The 20,632-nt window shown below is 30.6% G+C and overlaps 2 protein-coding genes across 2 annotated transcripts; both read right to left on the bottom strand.

The window, feature by feature from the left end:
* Window positions 1–8,760: 8,760 nt before the first annotated feature.
* LOC141701761 (putative F-box protein At5g55150) lies at window positions 8,761–10,221 on the bottom strand. Its single transcript, XM_074505404.1, has one exon. It carries the CDS (start codon window positions 10,219–10,221, stop codon window positions 8,761–8,763), a length of 1,461 nt encoding a protein of 486 aa, XP_074361505.1.
* Window positions 10,222–18,957: 8,736 nt separating this feature from the next.
* Window positions 18,958–20,418, bottom strand: LOC141701762 (putative F-box protein At5g55150). Its single transcript, XM_074505405.1, has one exon. The coding sequence runs from the start codon at window positions 20,416–20,418 to the stop codon at window positions 18,958–18,960; it is 1,461 nt and encodes a 486-aa protein (XP_074361506.1).
* Window positions 20,419–20,632: the final 214 nt, after the last annotated feature.

Below are 20,632 nucleotides of genomic sequence, written 5' to 3' on the forward strand. Positions count from 1 at the left end.
TATTCTTATAAAGATTCAAGCTTTATCACGGTTTCAATCCAAGAAAGATCAAATTTTGTGCCTATCACATATAAAAGAAGAAATAAAAAAATCAAAATTTAAGATCATCACATATTAGTTTAAACAGAATTAAACATTGAGCTTGTCACATATATAAAGAATTAAACTTTCAAATTCAAACACATAAACAATAATATTAATCAAGAATTCATGATAAATAAATGATTTAGAAGCAATGAATCATTACCCTCTCTTTGTCCGAGCAGTTGTTGAGAATTGTATGAATGTACTCCCTCTCTCTCTTGCAGAGCAGCTGTGATTCAAAAATATTGATATTATGAAAAAATTGATGAAAATATTCATTTTAATGAGTAAACGGACGGTGTTGATTACCTTGAGGTGGATAGATGATTAAATGGATGGTGTAGATTAAAACTAAACATTAGTGTATTAAATCAAGATTTTCAAGGATCTTTAAAAATTCATGGTATTCAATTTAGATTTTTTAAAATCTTTTAAAATCCGGAGTTATTTAATTTGAATTTTAATAATTTCATTAAATTCTGATTATATTTTATCCATATTTAAAAAATCTATCAAAATCTTGACATATTCAATTTGGATTTAAAAACATAATTAAAATATGATGATATTCAAAATATTACTTATAATCCAAAAGAGCAATTTTAAAAAACAATAATTTAGAAATATTAGTTTTTTGTAAGATAAATAATAATTAAAATAATTTTAAAATTATATATAAGAAAAAGTGTACACCAATACAACTCTAAAATGAGTACGTACATCCAAATCATCCTAAACATATAATTTAGTCGCTTTTATGTTTAAGAAATTTTTGAAAATTTATATTAGAAACTAAGGAGGGTATATTCAATTCAAACTTTAGAGTATTTATAACAATTCATCGATTTTGAATGAATGCTGCCGATTTTGGCTGATTTTAATTGTATAAGCGGATTTTAGCGGAGTTGTTTAATAAATCTCGTAGATAGGGATGACAATCGGGTCGGATCGGGTCGGGTATTGCAGAATCCATATCCAAACCCGAAAATTTTATCCATATCTGAACCCGACCCGAACCCGAAAAATACCTAAAAATGAATACCCGAACCCGATTCAGCGGATTTCGGATCGTATTCGGGTATATCCGAAACACGAAGTTTTTTGAATTGGATATTCATACCCGAACCCGAACCCGAAATCTGAAAATTTGTATAATTAATGATATTGCAAATGTTTGGGATCGAACACCCGACTTGTAGAAAAAGAGTTTTAACGTGTCATTTTCAACCACTCCACCACATCATTAATTGTGTTATTATATGTATAACTAATATTTAAAAATCAACTAATCAATTGATACACAGTTTTTTAGATTTATTACTAAAATATGTTTTGTTAACCTTATAAACCTTATCACCCATTTAAATGATTGAATAATTATATTTCATTAAACTATATAATTAATTAATTTTTAACATAAATATAAAAATATATGTTTAAAAAATTATATAATAATATGTATAAGGTAAATTATAGAATATATATTTTATATAATAATAATATGTATAAGGTAAATTATAGAATATATATATTATATATAATATTATAATATGTAATATATAAAATTCTAATATTATATAATATATATATATGTATATATTTATTAATTCGGGTTTTTTTCGGGTTTCAGGTTCGGATCGGGTTCGGATAGCATTTCAGATTTCGGATCGGGTTTCGGATCGGTATTCCTAATATCCAAATCCAAATTCAAATCCAAAAATTTTCGGGTTTAAAAATTAAATCCATATCCAAATACAAATCCAAAAAATCGGGTTCGGTATATCCAAAATTTCGTGTTTCGGATCGGATATCCGTCAGATCGGATTATTTTCCCATCTCTACTCGTAGAGTTTTGCTGATTTGAATAGTGATTTCTACAAATCCATCAAAATCTCTTGGATTTTTATAAGATTTCTGAAAATATAAAATACGCTAGTAAATCCATTAAAATCTACAATTTTATAAAATACAAAAAAATCCATGGAGTTTTGAATACCACCAGATTTTTGGATTTTTTAAAATCCAAATTGAATACCACCAGATTTTAATGTACTTTTTAAAATCTAATTTGAATACCCCAAATTTTAAAAGACTTTTTTCAATCTCTATTGAATAACAACAGATCTTAAAAAAATTAGAATCTAAATTGAATACCCTAAGATTTTCAAAATTCAAAAAAATCCTTAAAAATGTCAATTGAATACACCACTCTAAATGTAGTACACATTAGTTTAGTTTATTGGGAGACCTTATAAGTCATCTTTTCATAATATTTTTTTATAAAACTAAAATAAGTAAATTTCATAATAATTTCTTTATTAAAAATTAATAGTGATATTTTAAAGAAAAAAATATTTAATGATAAGAATAATTATTAAAAAAATTTAAACCATTACAAATTTAAAATGCGTATATGATGTTTCACGAAAATCTAGTGGAAAGTTAGTTTAATCATTATTTGGGTATTAGAAACTTTTGAAAAATTTATTGTTAAAAATTAATATCAATGGTAATGCAAAACATATGCAATTACTTTACTCTAAGACATCAATTATTGGGTGAAAAACCAAAATGCCCACCATTTGGGAAAATCTGCCCAAAATAGCTATTGGCGGGATGTTCCGTCTTTTTTACCCACTGAATACGCATGCATGTGGGGGATGCGGGTTCAGTTTTTAAAATTTTAACAAAGACTACGCATGTTCAACATGCGTATTCACTTTTTGTTTTTTTGTGAATACGCATGTTGAACATGCGTATCCTTTGTAAAATCAAAAGTGAATATGCATGTTCAACATGCGTATTCTTTGTTAAAATTTAAAAGGCTGAATACGCATCCCTAAAATGCGTATTTCGTGGGTATTTTGGGCGGTTCGAGCGCATCTGGGCATTTTGGGCAGTTGAAGGTGGAAAGTGGTGTATTTTGGGCATTCTTTCTAAATTATTTAGCGTTTCGAGTTATCGTCCATAAAAAATGCAATTTAATTTTATAATTTCTGATAATGATAGAGTTGTTGATGTATAGGGCTGCACAAAATTTCAGTTTAGACCTGTAACCCGGACTGGACCGGGTCTACCGGTCCAAGACCTGGACCGGACCGGACTGAACATACCTGGTCCGGTCTCCGGTCCTTATAATTGAAAAAATCCGGTGTTCGGTTCGGTCCGGTCCAAGACCTGAAACAATCCGGTCTAGACCTGAAAAAATCCGGTCTAGACCTGAATGGACCTGAATTCATATATATAATTATTTATCTTTACTTTATGGCTTATAAGATCATATATAAATATTAAACATTCACCCCTATCATATTTTATTGATCCAAATTAATAGATAATAAATTAATATAATAAAATATTGGAGACCTATTTTAGATTAAAAAAAACATTTCAAATATTTAGTTGCAATTTTAGTTTTTAATTGGAAATTTAGGCATTTCTTTAAAAAAGATGCTGAAAAAATTATACTTAAAATGAGGAATTTATCAAGTAATGCTTACATAAATTTGATTGTGGAATATTATAACTTTAGTACATGTTATTTATTTTTATTTGTGATTATCCTCATATAAAAGAAAAAAAATAGTGATTCAAATCATGATTCCTCTGATACCCTATACTTCTAAAAAGGAAAGAACAGTTAAATTATAAAAGTAAAAAAAATGAACAGTCAAATTAAAAAAAATGAGTAGTGGTAGGTACCAGAATTAAGTTCAAAATATAGTTTCAAAATGATGTGCGTGATATATCATTTTAAGTTATTTTATTTGGTGAGATTGATGTAAATACATGAAATTTATTTCATTAATTGCATTATGACGGATCAGAACATGTCACTTGTCATTTCGAAACGGTTTTGGGATCCAATTTTTGATTACCTGGCATTTACTAAAAAAAATATAGCCAAAAGACACGATACCAATGGTGTATACCTGTTAGAAACTTTTAATTTATACAGAAGCCGTAAATGTTTTAATCATTTTATAGTGATGTTCATGAATGATTCTAAATACTACAAAGATTTTATGCATTGGACTGGTGGGGATAAAGTTATTTCGATTGTTTGCATAATTTTTTTGTTTCAATAATTACTATTATTCCACATACGTCATGAACGGGATTATTTGGACTACAAAATCAAACTAGATTGTAGAGCCGGATTTGATAAGTACACGAAATGCAAAAAAAAAGGCTTATAGGGTTGTTCTTTTCATTATTATACAATTTTAATGGCGCATAATGTTGTTGTTTCCATTTTTATACATTCCAATACTACAACGGATCTATGATAAGATCATTTATTTATAACGGGAAGTTAACAGCTCTCAAGGGCCATGTTTGTTTCGTGGGATTTTAATCCCGGGATAATAATCCAGGGATAACTAATCTCATCAAAATTAGTCCTATGGATTAAATAATCTTATCCTAAGTTTGTTTGAAAGAATTAAATGTAGGATTGGAATATAATCCTTTAAAACTTTATCATATGTTTGTTTTGTGGGATAGTACTTGGGATTGTAATATAGTCCTTTAAATTTTCCAATCCTATGTTTGTTTAATATGAGATAACAATGAGAGGGATTATAATCTTTTAAAAAATGACTTGTAGGAGGTGATAAAACAATACCTCCTCCCACCAAGCATTAGATGGGATTATAGTCCTATCATCTTCTCAAACAAAACAAACATGGGATATGATAATTTAAAGGATTATAATCCTTGGATAACTCTTCAATAATTTTTTACAAAACAAACATGGGATTGAAAAATTTAAAGGATTATAATCCTATCCCCTGTTTAATACCATTAAACAAACATGGCCAAGGAATACAATAAAAATTATGGCTATTACTCAAAACTTGCATATATATATTCGGATAAAAAATTCTGGGCTTTTGTCGGTTGGATTGAAAGACGTGACATATATGTAGAAAATTTATTCTAATAGATTAATTGAGAGAAATTCAAATAAATAAGAAAGAAATTGGAAAGTTAAAAAAAAAGATTGAGTTAATTTCAACTATGTATTAATTTTAACTAAAGATCTATTATAGAAAAACGTTGATCATTGTAACTGAGAGAATGCCAATTTTACTATTCCTCAATCGAGCGAAACAAGATTCGATTTAGAAATGATGAATTACCTCATTTATTTACACCCTTCTTAAAAAAATATAAAAGGGGGTTACTTAGGCTTTTCTCCCGAGTTTTTAAAAGAGAATGAAGGAAGTGATTAAGAAATAAAATACTTCCATCCCATTTTTAAGCGAAAATATGTCAAATATGCATTAATCTTCAATTACTTTCGTTTCTTAAAAGACTTGGGGATATAATTACGAGTGAAACTGAAATTAATTTTACCTACTCTACACTTGTTTTCCATCCATTCTAAAACTCTGAAATAAGGGATTAGACTACGAACCGCGGGAGTGGGTATGCTAATTCCTCATTAATTGGTTATTGTTTTTTCAAAGTTATAAGATTAAATAAACAAAATTCAAACAAAAGTGCTAATGCTTCCGACTAATTCAAGTTAGGGGCGTTTGATACAGGTTATTCAACAAAGGGAAAGGAAATTTAAAATAAGTGGGCTCATTCCCTTTGTTGATATTTATTTAGTAAAATCCGTCATTTCCTTTTCCCTTTTTTAGTCGTAAGTTTATCCCAAATTACTCAAATTCCATTTCCCACCGCACTAGATATTTGGACTCTCTTTCCCACTTTTGTTTTTTTTATTTCAATTATAATTTAAATATTTGACCAAAAAAATAGATCAATATGCAAAATTAATTTTAAAAATTAAAAATTAAAAATTAAAAATTATTTAGTTTTTATAAATTAAAAATAATTTTGATATAAATTTATATGTTAATTTATTAAAAAAAGTAATGGTGCTATTGAATAGTTAATTATGTTAGATTATAATACCATAGTTAATTATGTTAGTTTATAATACCAATATATTATATTGTTAAAAATATAATACATTTGAATATATTGAGATCGCTTAATAATAAAAATAAAAAATAAATGTATTCAGATAAGGTTTTTATTCGATCCGAACCAAGCAATTAAAACAATTCTAGATCAATCCTTTATTTTCTACTCATTTCCCTTTCTCAATTCTATTCTGGACATGATCCAACCCTCCCTTAAATTATTAGTAAGTTCAAGTCAACTAGGGCACTACTAAGAAGAAATTAAAACCTCTAGCTGGAGGATCTACTTTTACATAAAAAGTCCTACTTGCCCACAACAATGGACACAAACTTAATAGTTGAAACCCTATAAAAATGAATTAGTAAACACAGTTAGCGAGAACACATATCCCTGAGAGCAACTCCAATAGAGTGCTAACATGTTCCTTAAAAATATTATTATAAAAATGAATTCTAGTGTTTTAAGGTATTTTATTGTATGTCAACTCCAACAACATTCCTTATAAGTGGATCCTAATAATATTGTTATGCATTTGATATCGAGAAAGAGAGAGAATTGGATTTTTTATTATTAAAATGAAGGTAATGATTCACTATAGATTACTTATAAATAAGGGATGAGGGGAGGATGCTAACTTTTTAAGGAAGGATTAGGATGCTAACTTTTTAAGAAAGGATTATGATGCTGTTGGAGCTCTATTTTATACAATATTCCCTAAATTTGAGTTTAGGATCTTAAATAACTAACTTGTTGGAGTTGCTCTAAGGTGTAGTAAGTTAAAAAACTAGGATTGCACTTCAATGTCTACATAATGCTAAACAAAAAAAGAAAGTTGAAAATAAGGGATGTGGTTAGCTAAATTTGACCGTACTAAATCGACTGACTAAATTCTACTGAAATTCGTTGCAAGTACTCATCCCAAATTTGTTAACGTTATTTGCGCAAGTTTAACGATACCTTGACTTGCAGCAGGACCAAACACTATTAAACTTAAAGAGACGATGACTAGCTAGCCTTGCCTTGCCTCGACGGATTCTTGACCACCAAATGACCATTCTCACCCATATAATCAATAGTGTTCTGTTTCCGACTTTGGCCCGAAAGAAATGGTCTGATTCTACAGTAAACTCTAATATTTCCTGCCATATAATGATACGGATATGTTAGATAATAAAATCGTGAGCATAAACAACTTTCAAATCTTGGACTCCGTTGCACAATTTCCTATTTTCTTATCTAGAACCACATGATAATTCTGAGCAGCCTCAACCAGGCTCGTAAGCTTCAACCCTGTTAAGCAGATGAGAAAACAAAATATATCATGCCAGAAAGTACAATGAATGTAAAATAATCCATACGAAAATTTTGCATCTTCAGGATCTCTTGCTTTAAGGATTTAGAAAGCATCCTTAAATCGATCAAAAACCTGCAGGGATCCAGTTTTAAAATCTAGAAAGCTTTTATAGCCAAGTTATTTCCTTATTATTTTACAGGTCTAGTGCTTCCTTGAGTGCTATGACGTCCTGACTATCACTAGATTCTTTGTATATAAATGTTAGTATTGTATGTACTAGCTCTAAAGAAAATAAATATGTAACTCAAAACAATGGTTGTACACCACAGTCACGAGGATCGTCCCCAGAAAACCCCATAGATTAAGCACCACCATCTCTAGCTACAAACACAAGCATGACAAGTTACTGCAACAAAATAGATCCACTTATACAGAACATAAATTCCATATGTAGAGAGCTATAATAAAGAAAATTTCAGATTCGGAAATATGGCAAGCAAATCCTAAAGAGAAAGTATAGTACTATCAACTCAAATTATATGTAATGTACATACATATATCTAACTCTTTCACATCGAGAAAGAAGGCCTTTTTACAGGTTCTTATATGTATCAGATCAAACAGATTTTTTTCTGGATGTTAAGTGATTTTTTCTTCTGGTACAAGTATCCTTGTTCCCTAAATTTAGAGTTAATAGAATGAATGAACATAATCATTCAACCTTGTCAACTAAAGCATAGTTCATCGTCTCCCGTCTACAATGATAATCTATTTTGGAGTCCCATTTATATAATTACAATTTTACCTCAAATAATGGAAAGTCAACATTAAGCTCCTCGTGTTATAAAGCACAAGAATGCACACTATTAACAGCATGACATAACTTGAAAACCTCAAACAACATCCTCATAAATATGCTAGAAAAATATTAGAACACACGCCTCAGATTAAAAAACATTCTAATTAAAAAATATTCCAAACAATCCAAAGCATCATCGGCCAAAATGCTGTCAATGCTCATACATGATATGGATAATGCACATACAGAATCATCTGACAACAGAATAGATACCAGCTCAAAGAAGCCTGCAACATAAGATTGTTGACAACAGAATGTCTATGGCATTACATAACATGGCCCAGACCTTTATGCAATTGAGTTCATTTCCAGTCAAAGAATTAGTTGAAGCCGCCTAGCATAAACTGCGAATAACACTTAAAAAAAACTTAATTTATAAAAGTACCATACTTGAACTTAATTTACAAAGAGCAACCATATTCTTCCTTTAAAAAATGACATTATTTCATAAAACAATACAATAGTTACCAAGTACTCAAGTTCAAAATTACAATTCTCTGCCTAAACGGGAATGATACAGAATGAAAAAAATGCAGTGTCGTGCCAAGATTATCAAATTGCAGATCGACTTTGCTGTTGCATATCAAATATACCAAAGTGGAGGCGAGATGGGATGGTAGGATTTTCCTTGAAAATGGGGTTCAATTGTGTGATGCTCCATGCTGAAGATCCCCATGTCATGGCCGCCTCCATCACGGTAGTAGCCTTCCCGGTGGTCATCCGTAAAATAGATGCAGTTTGGCTTTATGATTTCTGATGATAATATAGCTGTGGATGAAGCATTTCCAACAAATAAAGCCTCGTTCCCCAAGTCATTCACTTCTTTCAAAGTGTATGAAATATTCTCAAGAGCCTCAGAATTTTCCATATCCAACCTCCATACGGAGAAATTAGTTGTGCGGTATTTAATCAGCGTTTTCTTAAGATACCGCACAAGTAACAAAAGACTAGATCCTGATGTTGATTTAACCAAGTACTTTTTGTCCCATTCTTTAGTAGGTCTAAGCGATGCGATTTCTGTTCCTCGGATATCTCCTCCTCCTTCATCATTAATGCCACACACAAATACACTCCCATGACAATCTACTGCAAAAAAATTCCCTTCATGGTAAACAACATCATCAAAGTTGCGCGAAGAAACGTCCACATCTGTCCACACATTGTCTCCCAATCTAGCAAAACCTAAAATCGAATTACTTCCATATATAGTCATAACAGTAGGAGAAGGGCTTGGGTGGTGATGATATAAGCGAAAAGCTGGATCTTCATTTAGTATATTAGAAGATACAGCAACTTTCCGGATATAAAAGTCAGCAGCATTTTCAGGCTCATAGCGTTTATGGAAGGAATTCCAATCAGGAAAGGTAAGCATGTTAGGAAGTGAGATTTGGTGGTTCAACAGCGGATGCAAGAGGTTTATTTGCAAATCTCTGCCTAGAGTTACGAGCCATCCTTTATTAGTCCCCAATACTAGTCTTCCAGCAGCTTCTGGTAAGTGAATGGAGTATGTTTTACGGGTTAAAAGACTGAACAAACCACGACTACTACCAACTGAATTTTTGCTATGATCGTATTTGTGGTACTCTATATTATCATTCCTGTCATTTTCTTGACTGGGGTCATATGCAAGCATAGCTCCAGGAGCAACATCTTCAGCAAGAAAAAGAAATGGAACTCCTGTTAAAGGCAAACAAGGCTTCTCAAGTTCACTAACTGAATCCCTCCATGATTTGCAAACAGCAATAAATCTATAATAATCACTGAGTAAACTAAACTTCCGCGAAATAAGAACAAGAATTTCAGGGGGAAGATCACTCCAACCATTAAAATCAGAACCACTATCATGTGTTTCTACATTGTTAGAATCATTGTGACCTTCACTAAGTAATGGCAAGCTGGCGGGAGGTAAACAAGGCTTCTCGAGATCACTAGCTGAGTTCTTCCATAATCGAAAAAAATGGCCAAGAAAACTAAACCTTTGTGCAATAAATATAAAAAGCCTTGCAGGAAGATTACTCCAATGATCAACATTTTTGTAGCTCATTATTCTTATAAAGATTCAAGCTTTATCACGGTTTCAATCCAAGAAAGATCAAATTTTGTGCCTATCACATATAAAAGAAGAAATAAAAAAATCAAAATTTAAGATCATCACATATTAGTTTAAACAGAATTAAACATTGAGCTTGTCACATATATAAAGAATTAAACTTTCAAATTCAAACACATAAACAATAATATTAATCAAGAATTCATGATAAATAAATGATTTAGAAGCAATGAATCATTACCCTCTCTTGTCCGAGCAGTTGTTGAGAATTGTATGAATGTACTCCCTCTCTCTCTTGCAGAGCAGCTGTGATTCAAAAATATTGATATTATGAAAAAGTTGATGAAAATATTCATTTTAATGAGTAAACGGACGGTGTTGATTACCTTGAGGTGGATAGATGATTAAATGGATGGTGTAGATTAAAACTAAACATTAGTGTATTAAATCAAGATTTTCAAGGATCTTTAAAAATTCATGGTATTCAATCCGGAGTTATTTAATTTGAATTTTAATAATTTCATTAAATTCTGATTATATTTTATCCAGATTTAAAAAATCTATCAAAATCTTGACATATTCAATTTGGATTTAAAAACATAATTAAAATATGATGATATTCAAAATATTACTTATAATCCAAAAGAGCAATTTTAAAAAACAATAATTTAGAAATATTAGTTTTTTGTAAGATAAATAATAATTAAAATAATTTTAAAATTATATATAAGAAAAAGTGTACACCAATACAACTCTAAAATGAGTACGTACATCCAAATCATTCCTAAACATATAATTTAGTCGCTTTTATGTTTAAGAAATTTTTGAAAATTTATATTAGAAACTAAGGAGGGTGTATTCAATTCAAACTTTAGAGTATTTATAACAATTCATCGATTTTGAATGAATGCTGCTGATTTTGGCTGATTTTAATTGTATAAGCGGATTTTAGCGGAGTTGTTTAATAAATCTCGTAGATAGGGATGACAATCGGGTCGGATCGGGTCGGGTATTGCAGAATCCATATCCAAACCCGAAAATTTTATCCATATCTGAACCCGACCCGAACCCGAAAAATACCTAAAAATGAATACCCGAACCCGATTCAGCGGATTTCGGATCGTATTCGGGTATATCCGAAACACGAAGTTTTTTGAATTGGATATTCATACCCGAACCCGAACCCGAAATCTGAAAATTTGTATAATTAATGATATTGCAAATGTTTGGGATCGAACACCCGACTTGTAGAAAAAGAGTTTTAACGTGTCATTTTCAACCACTCCACCACATCATTAATTGTGTTATTATATGTATAACTAATATTTAAAAAATCAACTAATCAATTGATACACAGTTTTTTAGATTTATTACTAAAATATGTTTTGTTAACCTTATAAACCTTATCACCCATTTAAATGATTGAATAATTATATTTCATTAAACTATATAATTAATTAATTTTTAACATAAATATAAAAATATATGTTTAAAAAATTATATAATAATATGTATAAGGTAAATTATAGAATATATATTTTATATAATAATAATATGTATAAGGTAAATTATAGAATATATATATATTATATATAATATTATAATATGTAATATATAAAATTCTAATATTATATAATATATATATGTATATATTTATTAATTCGGGTTTTTTTCGGGTTTCAGGTTCGGATCGGGTTCGGATAGCATTTCAGATTTCGGATCGGGTTTCGGATCGGTATTCCTAATATCCAAATCCAAATTCAAATCCAAAAATTTTCGGGTTTAAAAATTAAATCCATATCCAAATACAAATCCAAAAAATCGGGTTCGGTATATCCAAAATTTCGTGTTTCGGATCGGATATCCGTCAGATCGGATTATTTTCCCATCTCTACTCGTAGAGTTTTGCTGATTTGAATAGTGATTTCTACAAATCCATCAAAATCTCTTGGATTTTTATAAGATTTCTGAAAATATAAAATACGCTAGCAAATCCATTAAAATCTACAATTTTATAAAATACAAAAAAATCCATGGAGTTTTGAATACCACCAGATTTTTGGATTTTTTAAAATCCAAATTGAATACCACCAGATTTTAATGTACTTTTTAAAATCTAATTTGAATACCCCAAATTTTAAAAGACTTTTTTCAATCTCTATTGAATAACAACAGATCTTAAAAAAATTAGAATCTAAATTGAATACCCTAAGATTTTCAAAATTCAAAAAAATCCTTAAAAATGTCAATTGAATACACCACTCTAAATGTAGTACACATTAGTTTAGTTTATTGGGAGACCTTATAAGTCATCTTTTCATAATATTTTTTTATAAAACTAAAATAAGCAAATTTCATAATAATTTCTTTATTAAAAATTAATAGTGATATTTTAAAGAAAAAATATTTAATGATAAGAATAATTATTAAAAAATTTAAACCATTACAAATTAAATGCGTATATGATGTTTCACGAAAATCTAGTGGAAAGTTAGTTTAATCATTATTTGGGTATTAGAAACTTTTGAAAAATTTATTGTTAAAAATTAATATCAATGGTAATGCAAAACATATGCAATTACTTTACTCTAAGACATCAATTATTGGGTGAAAAACCAAAATGCCCACCATTTGGAAAATCTGCCCAAAATAGCTATTGGCGGGATGTTCCGTCTTTTTTACCCACTGAATACGCATGTGGGGGATGCGGGTTCAGTTTTTAAAATTTTAACAAAGACTACGCATGTTCAACATGCGTATTCACTTTTTGTTTTTTTGTGAATACGCATGTTGAACATGCGTATCCTTTGTAAAATCAAAAGTGAATATGCATGTTCAACATGCGTATTCTTTGTTAAAATTTAAAAGGCTGAATACGCATCCCTAAAATGCGTATTTCGTGGGTATTTTGGGCGGTTCGAGCGCATCTGGGCATTTTGGGCAGTTGAAGGTGGAAAGTGGTGTATTTTGGGCATTCTTTCTAAATTATTTAGCGTTTCGAGTTATCGTCCATAAAAAATGCAATTTAATTTTATAATTTCTGATAATGATAGAGTTGTTGATGTATAGGGCTGCACAAAATTCCAGTTTAGACCTGTAACCCGGACTGGACCGGGTCTACCGGTCCAAGACCTGGACCGGACCGGACTGAACATACCTGGTCCGGTCTCCGGTCCTTATAATTGAAAAAATCCGGTGTTCGGTTCGGTCCAGGTCCAAGACCTGAAACAATCCGGTCTAGACCTGAAAAAATCCGGTCTAGACCTGAATGGACCTGAATTCATATATATAATTATTTATCTTTACTTTATGGCTTATAAGATCATATATAAATATTAAACATTCACCCCTATCATATTTTATTGATCCAAATTAATAGATAATAAATTAATATAATAAAATATTGGAGACCTATTTTAGATTAAAAAAAACATTTCAAATATTTAGTTGCAATTTTAGTTTTTAATTGGAAATTTAGGCATTTCTTTAAAAAAGATGCTGAAAAAATTATACTTAAAATGAGGAATTTATCAAGTAATGCTTACATAAATTTGATTGTGGAATATTATAACTTTAGTACATGTTATTTATTTTTATTTGTGATTATCCTCATATAAAAGAAAAAAAATAGTGATTCAATCATGATTCCTCTGATACCCTATACTTCTAAAAAGGAAATAACAGTTAAATTATAAAAGTAAAAAAAATGAACAGTCAAATTACAAAAAAATGAGTAGTGGTAGGTACCAGAATTAAGTTCAAAATATAGTTTCAAAATGATGTGCGTGATATATCATTTTAAGTTATTTTATTTGGTGAGATTGATGTAAATACATGAAATTTATTTCATTAATTGCATTATGACGGATCAGAACATGTCACTTGTCATTTCGAAACGGTTTTGGGATCCAATTTTTGATTACCTGGCATTTACTAAAAAAAATATAGTCAAAAGACACGATACCAATGGTGTATACCTGTTAGAAACTTTTAATTTATACAGAAGCCGTAAATGTTTTAATCATTTTATAGTGATGTTCATGAATGATTCTAAATACTACAAAGATTTTATGCATTGGACTGGTGGGGATAAAGTTATTTCGATTGTTTGCATAATTTTTTTGTTTCAATAATTACTATTATTCCACATACGTCATGAACGGGATTATTTGGACTACAAAATCAAACTAGATTGTAGAGCCGGATTTGATAAGTAAACGAAATGCAAAAAAAAAAGGCTTATAGGGTTGTTCTTTTCATTATTATACAATTTTAATGGCGCATAATGTTGTTGTTTCCATTTTTATACATTCCAATACTACAACGGATCTATGATAAGATCATTTATTTATAACGGGAAGTTAACAGCTCTCAAGGGCCATGTTTGTTTCGTGGGATTTTAATCCCGGGATAATAATCCAGGGATAACTAATCTCATCAAAATTAGTCCTATGGATTAAATAATCTTATCCTAAGTTTGTTTGAAAGGATTAAATGTAGGATTGGAATATAATCCTTTAAAACTTTATCCTATGTTTGTTTTGTGGGATAGTACTTGGGATTGTAATATAGTCCTTTAAATTTTCCAATCCTATGTTTGTTTAATATGAGATAACAATGAGAGGGATTATAATCTTTTAAAAAATGACTTGTAGGAGGGGATAAAACAATACCTCCTCCCACCAAGCATTAGATGGGATTATAGTCCTATCCTCTTCTCAAACAAAACAAACATGGGATATGATAATTTAAAGGATTATAATCCTTGGATAACTCTTCAATAATTTTTTACAAAACAAACATGGGATTGAAAAATTTAAAGGATTATAATTCTATCCCCTGTTTAATACCATTAAACAAACATGGCCAAGGAATACAATAAAAATTATGGCTATTACTCAAAACTTGCATATATATATTCGGATAAAAAATTCTGGGCTTTTGTCGGTTGGATTGAAAGACGTGACATATATGTAGAAAATTTATTCTAATAGATTAATTGAGAGAAATTCAAATAAATAAGAAAGAAATTGGAAAGTTAAAAAAAAGATTGAGTTAATTTCAACTATGTATTAATTTTAACTAAAGATCTATTATAGAAAAACGTTGATCATTGTAACTGAGAGAATGCCAATTTTACTATTCCTCAATCGAGCGAAACAAGATTCGATTTAGAAATGATGAATTACCTCATTTATTTACACCCTTCTTAAAAAAATATAAAAGGGGGTTACTTAGGCTTTTCTTCCGAGTTTTTAAAAGAGAATGAAGGAAGTGATTAAGAAATAAAATACTTCCATCCCATTTTTTAAGCGAAAATATGTCAAATATGCATTAATCTTCAATTACTTTCGTTTCTTAAAAGACTTGGGGATATAATTACGAGTGAAACTGAAATTAATTTTACCTACTCTACACTTGTTTTCCATCCATTCTAAAACTCTGAAATAAGGGATTAGACTACGAACCGCGGGAGTGGGTATGCTAATTCCTCATTAATTGGTTATTGTTTTTTCAAAGTTATAAGATTAAATAAACAAAATTCAAACAAAAGTGCTAATGCTTCCGACTAATTCAAGTTAGGGGGCGTTTGATACAGGTTATTCAACAAAGGGAAAGGAAATTTAAAATAAGTGCGCTCATTCCCTTTGTTGATATTTGTTTAGTAAAATCGGTCATTTCCTTTTCCCTTTTTTAGTCGTAAGTTTATCCCAAATTACTCAAACTCCATTCCCCACCGCACTAGATATTTGGACTCTCTTTCCCACTTTTGTTTTTTTTATTTCAATTATAATTTAAATATTTGACCAAAAAAATAGATCAATATGCAAAATTAATTTTAAAAATTAAAAATTAAAAATTAAAAATTATTTAGTTTTTATAAATTAAAAATAATTTTGATATAATTTATATGTTAATTTATTAAAAAAAGTAATGGTGCTATTGAATAGTTAATTATGTTAGATTATAATACCATAGTTAATTATGTTAGTTTATAATACCAATATATTATATTGTTAAAAATATAATACATTTGAATATATTGAGATCGCTTAATAATAAAAATAAAAAATAAATGTATTCAGATAAGGTTTTTATTCCGTTTCAGGATCCGAACCAAGCAATTAAAACAATTCTAGATCAATCCTTTATTTTCTACTCATTTCCCTTTCTCAATTCTATTCTGGACATGATCCAACCCTCCCTTAAATTATTAGTAAGTTCAAGTCAACTAGGGCACTACTAAGAAGAAATTAAAACCTCTAGCTGGAGGATCTACTTTTACATAAAAAGTCCTACTTGCCCACAACAATGGACACAAACTTAATAGTTGAAACCCTATAAAAATGAATTAGTAAACACAGTTAGCGAGAACACATATCCCTGAGAGCAACTCCAATAGAGTGCTAACATGTTCCTTAAAAATATTATTATAAAAATGAATTCTAGTGTTTTAAGGTATTTTATTGTATGTCAACTCCAACAACATTACTTATAAGTGGATTCTAATAATATTGTTATGCATTTGATATGGAGAAAGAGAGAGAATTGGATTTTTTATTATTAAAATGAAGGTAATGATTCACTATAGATTACTTATAAATAAGGGATGAGGGAGGATGCTAACTTTTTAAGGAAGGATTAGGATGCTAACTTTTTAAGAAAGGATTATGATGCTGTTGGAGCTCTATTTTATACAATATTCCCTAAATTTGAGTTTAGGATCTTAAATAGCTAACTTGTTGAAGTTGCTCTAAGGTGTAGTAAGTTAAAAAACTAGGATTGCACTTCAATGTCTACATAATGCTAAACAAAAAAAGAAAGTTGAAAATAAGGGATGTGGTTAGCTAAATTTGACCGTACTAAATCGACTGACTAAATTCTACTGAAATTCGTTGCAAGTACTCATCCCAAATTTGTTAACGTTATTTGCGCAAGTTTAACGATACCTTGACTTGCAGCAGGACCAAACACTATTAAACTTAAAGAGACGATGACTAGCTAGCCTTGCCTTGCCTCGACGGATTCTTGACCACCAAATGACCATTCTCACCCATATAATCAATAGTGTTCTGTTTCCGACTTTGGCCCGAAAGAAATGGTCTGATTCTACAGTAAACTCTAATATTTCCTGCCATATAATGATACGGATATGTTAGATAATAAAATCGTGAGCATAAACAACTTTCAAATCTTGGACTCCGTTGCACAATTTCCTATTTTCTTATCTAGAACCACATGATAATTCTGAGCAGCCTCAACCAGGCTCGTAAGCTTCAACCCTGTTAAGCAGATGAGAAAACAAAATATATCATGCCAGAAAGTACAATGAATGTAAAATAATCCATACGAAAATTTTGCATCTTCAGGATCTCTTGCTTTAAGGATTTAGAAAGCATCCTTAAATCGATCAAAAACCTGCAGGGATCCAGTTTTAAAATCTAGAAAGCTTTTATAGCCAAGTTATTTCCTTATTATTTTACAGGTCTAGTGCTTCCTTGAGTGCTATGACGTCCTGACTATCACTAGATTCTTTGTATATAAATGTTAGTATTGTATGTACTAGCTCTAAAGAAAATAAATATGTAACTCAAAACAATGGTTGTACACCACAGTCACGAGGATCGTCCCCAGAAAACCCCATAGATTAAGCACCACCATCTCTAGCTACAAACACAAGCATGACAAGTTACTGCAACAAAATAGATCCACTTATACAGAACATAAATTCCATATGTAGAGAGCTATAATAAAGAAAATTTCAGATTCGGAAATATGGCAAGCAAATCCTAAAGAGAAAGTATAGTACTATCAACTCAAATTATATGTAATGTACATACATATATCTAACTCTTTCACATCGAGAAAGAAGGCCTTTTTACAGGTTCTTATATGTATCAGATCAAACAGATTTTTTTCTGGATGTTAAGTGATTTTTTCTTCTGGTACAAGTATCCTTGTTCCCTAAATTTAGAGTTAATAGAATGAATGAACATAATCATTCAACCTTGTCAACTAAAGCATAGTTCATCGTCTCCCGTCTACAATGATAATCTATTTTGGAGTCCCATTTATATAATTACAATTTTACCTCAAATAATGGAAAGTCAACATTAAGCTCCTCGTGTTATAAAGCACAAGAATGCACACTATTAACAGCATGACATAACTTGAAAACCTCAAACAACATCCTCATAAATATGCTAGAAAAATATTAGAACACACGCCTCAGATTAAAAAACATTCTAATTAAAAAATATTCCAAACAATCCAAAGCATCATCGGCCAAAATGCTGTCAATGCTCATACATGATATGGATAATGCACATACAGAATCATCTGACAACAGAATAGATACCAGCTCAAAGAAGCCTGCAACATAAGATTAGTTGACAACAGAATGTCTATGGCATTACATAACATGGCCCAGACCTTTATGCAATTGAGTTCATTTCCAGTCAAAGAATTAGTTGAAGCCGCCTAGCATAAACTGCGAATAACACTTAAAAAAAACTTAATTTATAAAAGTACCATACTTGAACTTAATTTACAAAGAGCAACCATATTCTTCCTTTAAAAAATGACATTATTTCATAAAACAATACAATAGTTACCAAGTACTCAAGTTCAAAATTACAATTCTCTGCCTAAACGGGAATGATACAGAATGAAAAAAATGCAGTGTCGTGCCAAGATTATCAAATTGCAGATCGACTTTGCTGTTGCATATCAAATATACCAAAGTGGAGGCGAGATGGGATGGTAGGATTTTCCTTGAAAATGGGGTTCAATTGTGTGATGCTCCATGCTGAAGATCCCCATGTCATGGCCGCCTCCATCACGGTAGTAGCCTTCCCGGTGGTCATCCGTAAAATAGATGCAGTTTGGCTTTATGATTTCTGATGATAATATAGCTGTGGATGAAGCATTTCCAACAAATAAAGCCTCGTTCCCCAAGTCATTCACTTCTTTCAAAGTGTATGAAATATTCTCAAGAGCCTCAGAATTTTCCATATCCAACCTCCATACGGAGAAATTAGTTGTGCGGTATTTAATCAGCGTTTTCTTAAGATACCGCACAAGTAACAAAAGACTAGATCCTGATGTTGATTTAACCAAGTACTTTTTGTCCCATTCTTTAGTAGGTCTAAGCGATGCGATTTCTGTTCCTCGGATATCTCCTCCTCCTTCATCATTAATGCCACACACAAATACACTCCCATGACAATCTACTGCAAAAAAATTCCCTTCATGGTAAACAACATCATCAAAGTTGCGCGAAGAAACGTCCACATCTGTCCACACATTGTCTCCCAATCTAGCAAAACCTAAAATCGAATTACTTCCATATATAGTCATAACAGTAGGAGAAGGGCTTGGGTGGTGATGATATAAGCGAAAAGCTGGATCTTCATTTAGTATATTAGAAGATACAGCAACTTTCCGGATATAAAAGTCAGCAGCATTTTCAGGCTCATAGCGTTTATGGAAGGAATTCCAATCAGGAAAGGTAAGCATGTTAGGAAGTGAGATTTGGTGGTTCAACAGCGGATGCAAGAGGTTTATTTGCAAATCTCTGCCTAGAGTTACGAGCCATCCTTTATTAGTCCCCAATACTAGTCTTCCAGCAGCTTCTGGTAAGTGAATGGAGTATGTTTTACGGGTTAAAAGACTGAACAAACCACGACTACTACCAACTGAATTTTTGCTATGATCGTATTTGTGGTACTCTATATTATCATTCCTGTCATTTTCTTGACTGGGGTCATATGCAAGCATAGCTCCAGGAGCAACATCTTCAGCAAGAAAAAGAAATGGAACTCCTGTTAAAGGCAAACAAGGCTTCTCAAGTTCACTAACTGAATCCCTCCATGATTTGCAAACAGCAATAAATCTATAATAATCACTGAGTAAACTAAACTTCCGCGAAATAAGAACAAGAATTTCAGGGGGAAGATCACTCCAACCATTAAAATCAGAACCACTATCATGTGTTTCTACATTGTTAGAATCATTGTGACCTTCACTAAGTAATGGCAAGCTGGCGGGAGGTAAACAAGGCTTCTCGAGATCACTAGCTGAGTTCTTCCATAATCGAAAAAAATGGCCAAGAAAACTAAACCTTTGTGCAATAAATATAAAAAGCCTTGCAGGAAGATTACTCCAATGATCAACATTTTTGTAGCTCATTATTCTTATAAAGATTCAAGCTTTATCACGGTTTCAATCCAAGAAAGATCAAATTTTGTGCCTATCACATATAAAAGAAGAAATAAAAAAATCAAAATTTAAGATCATCACATATTAGTTTAAACAGAATTAAACATTGAGCTTGTCACATATATAAAGAATTAAACTTTCAAATTCAAACACATAAACAATAATAGTAATCAAGAATTCATGA

The sequence above is a fragment of the Apium graveolens genome, unplaced genomic scaffold (genome assembly GCF_009905375.1).
Source record: "Apium graveolens cultivar Ventura unplaced genomic scaffold, ASM990537v1 ctg4366, whole genome shotgun sequence".
Classification (NCBI taxonomy): Eukaryota; Viridiplantae; Streptophyta; class Magnoliopsida; order Apiales; family Apiaceae; genus Apium; species Apium graveolens.

Coding starts and splice junctions, on each gene's coding strand:
- LOC141701761 (XM_074505404.1), bottom strand. CDS start 10,221: ATGAGCTACAAAAATGTTGATCATTGGAGTAATCTTCCTGCAAGGCTT.
- LOC141701762 (XM_074505405.1), bottom strand. CDS start 20,418: ATGAGCTACAAAAATGTTGATCATTGGAGTAATCTTCCTGCAAGGCTT.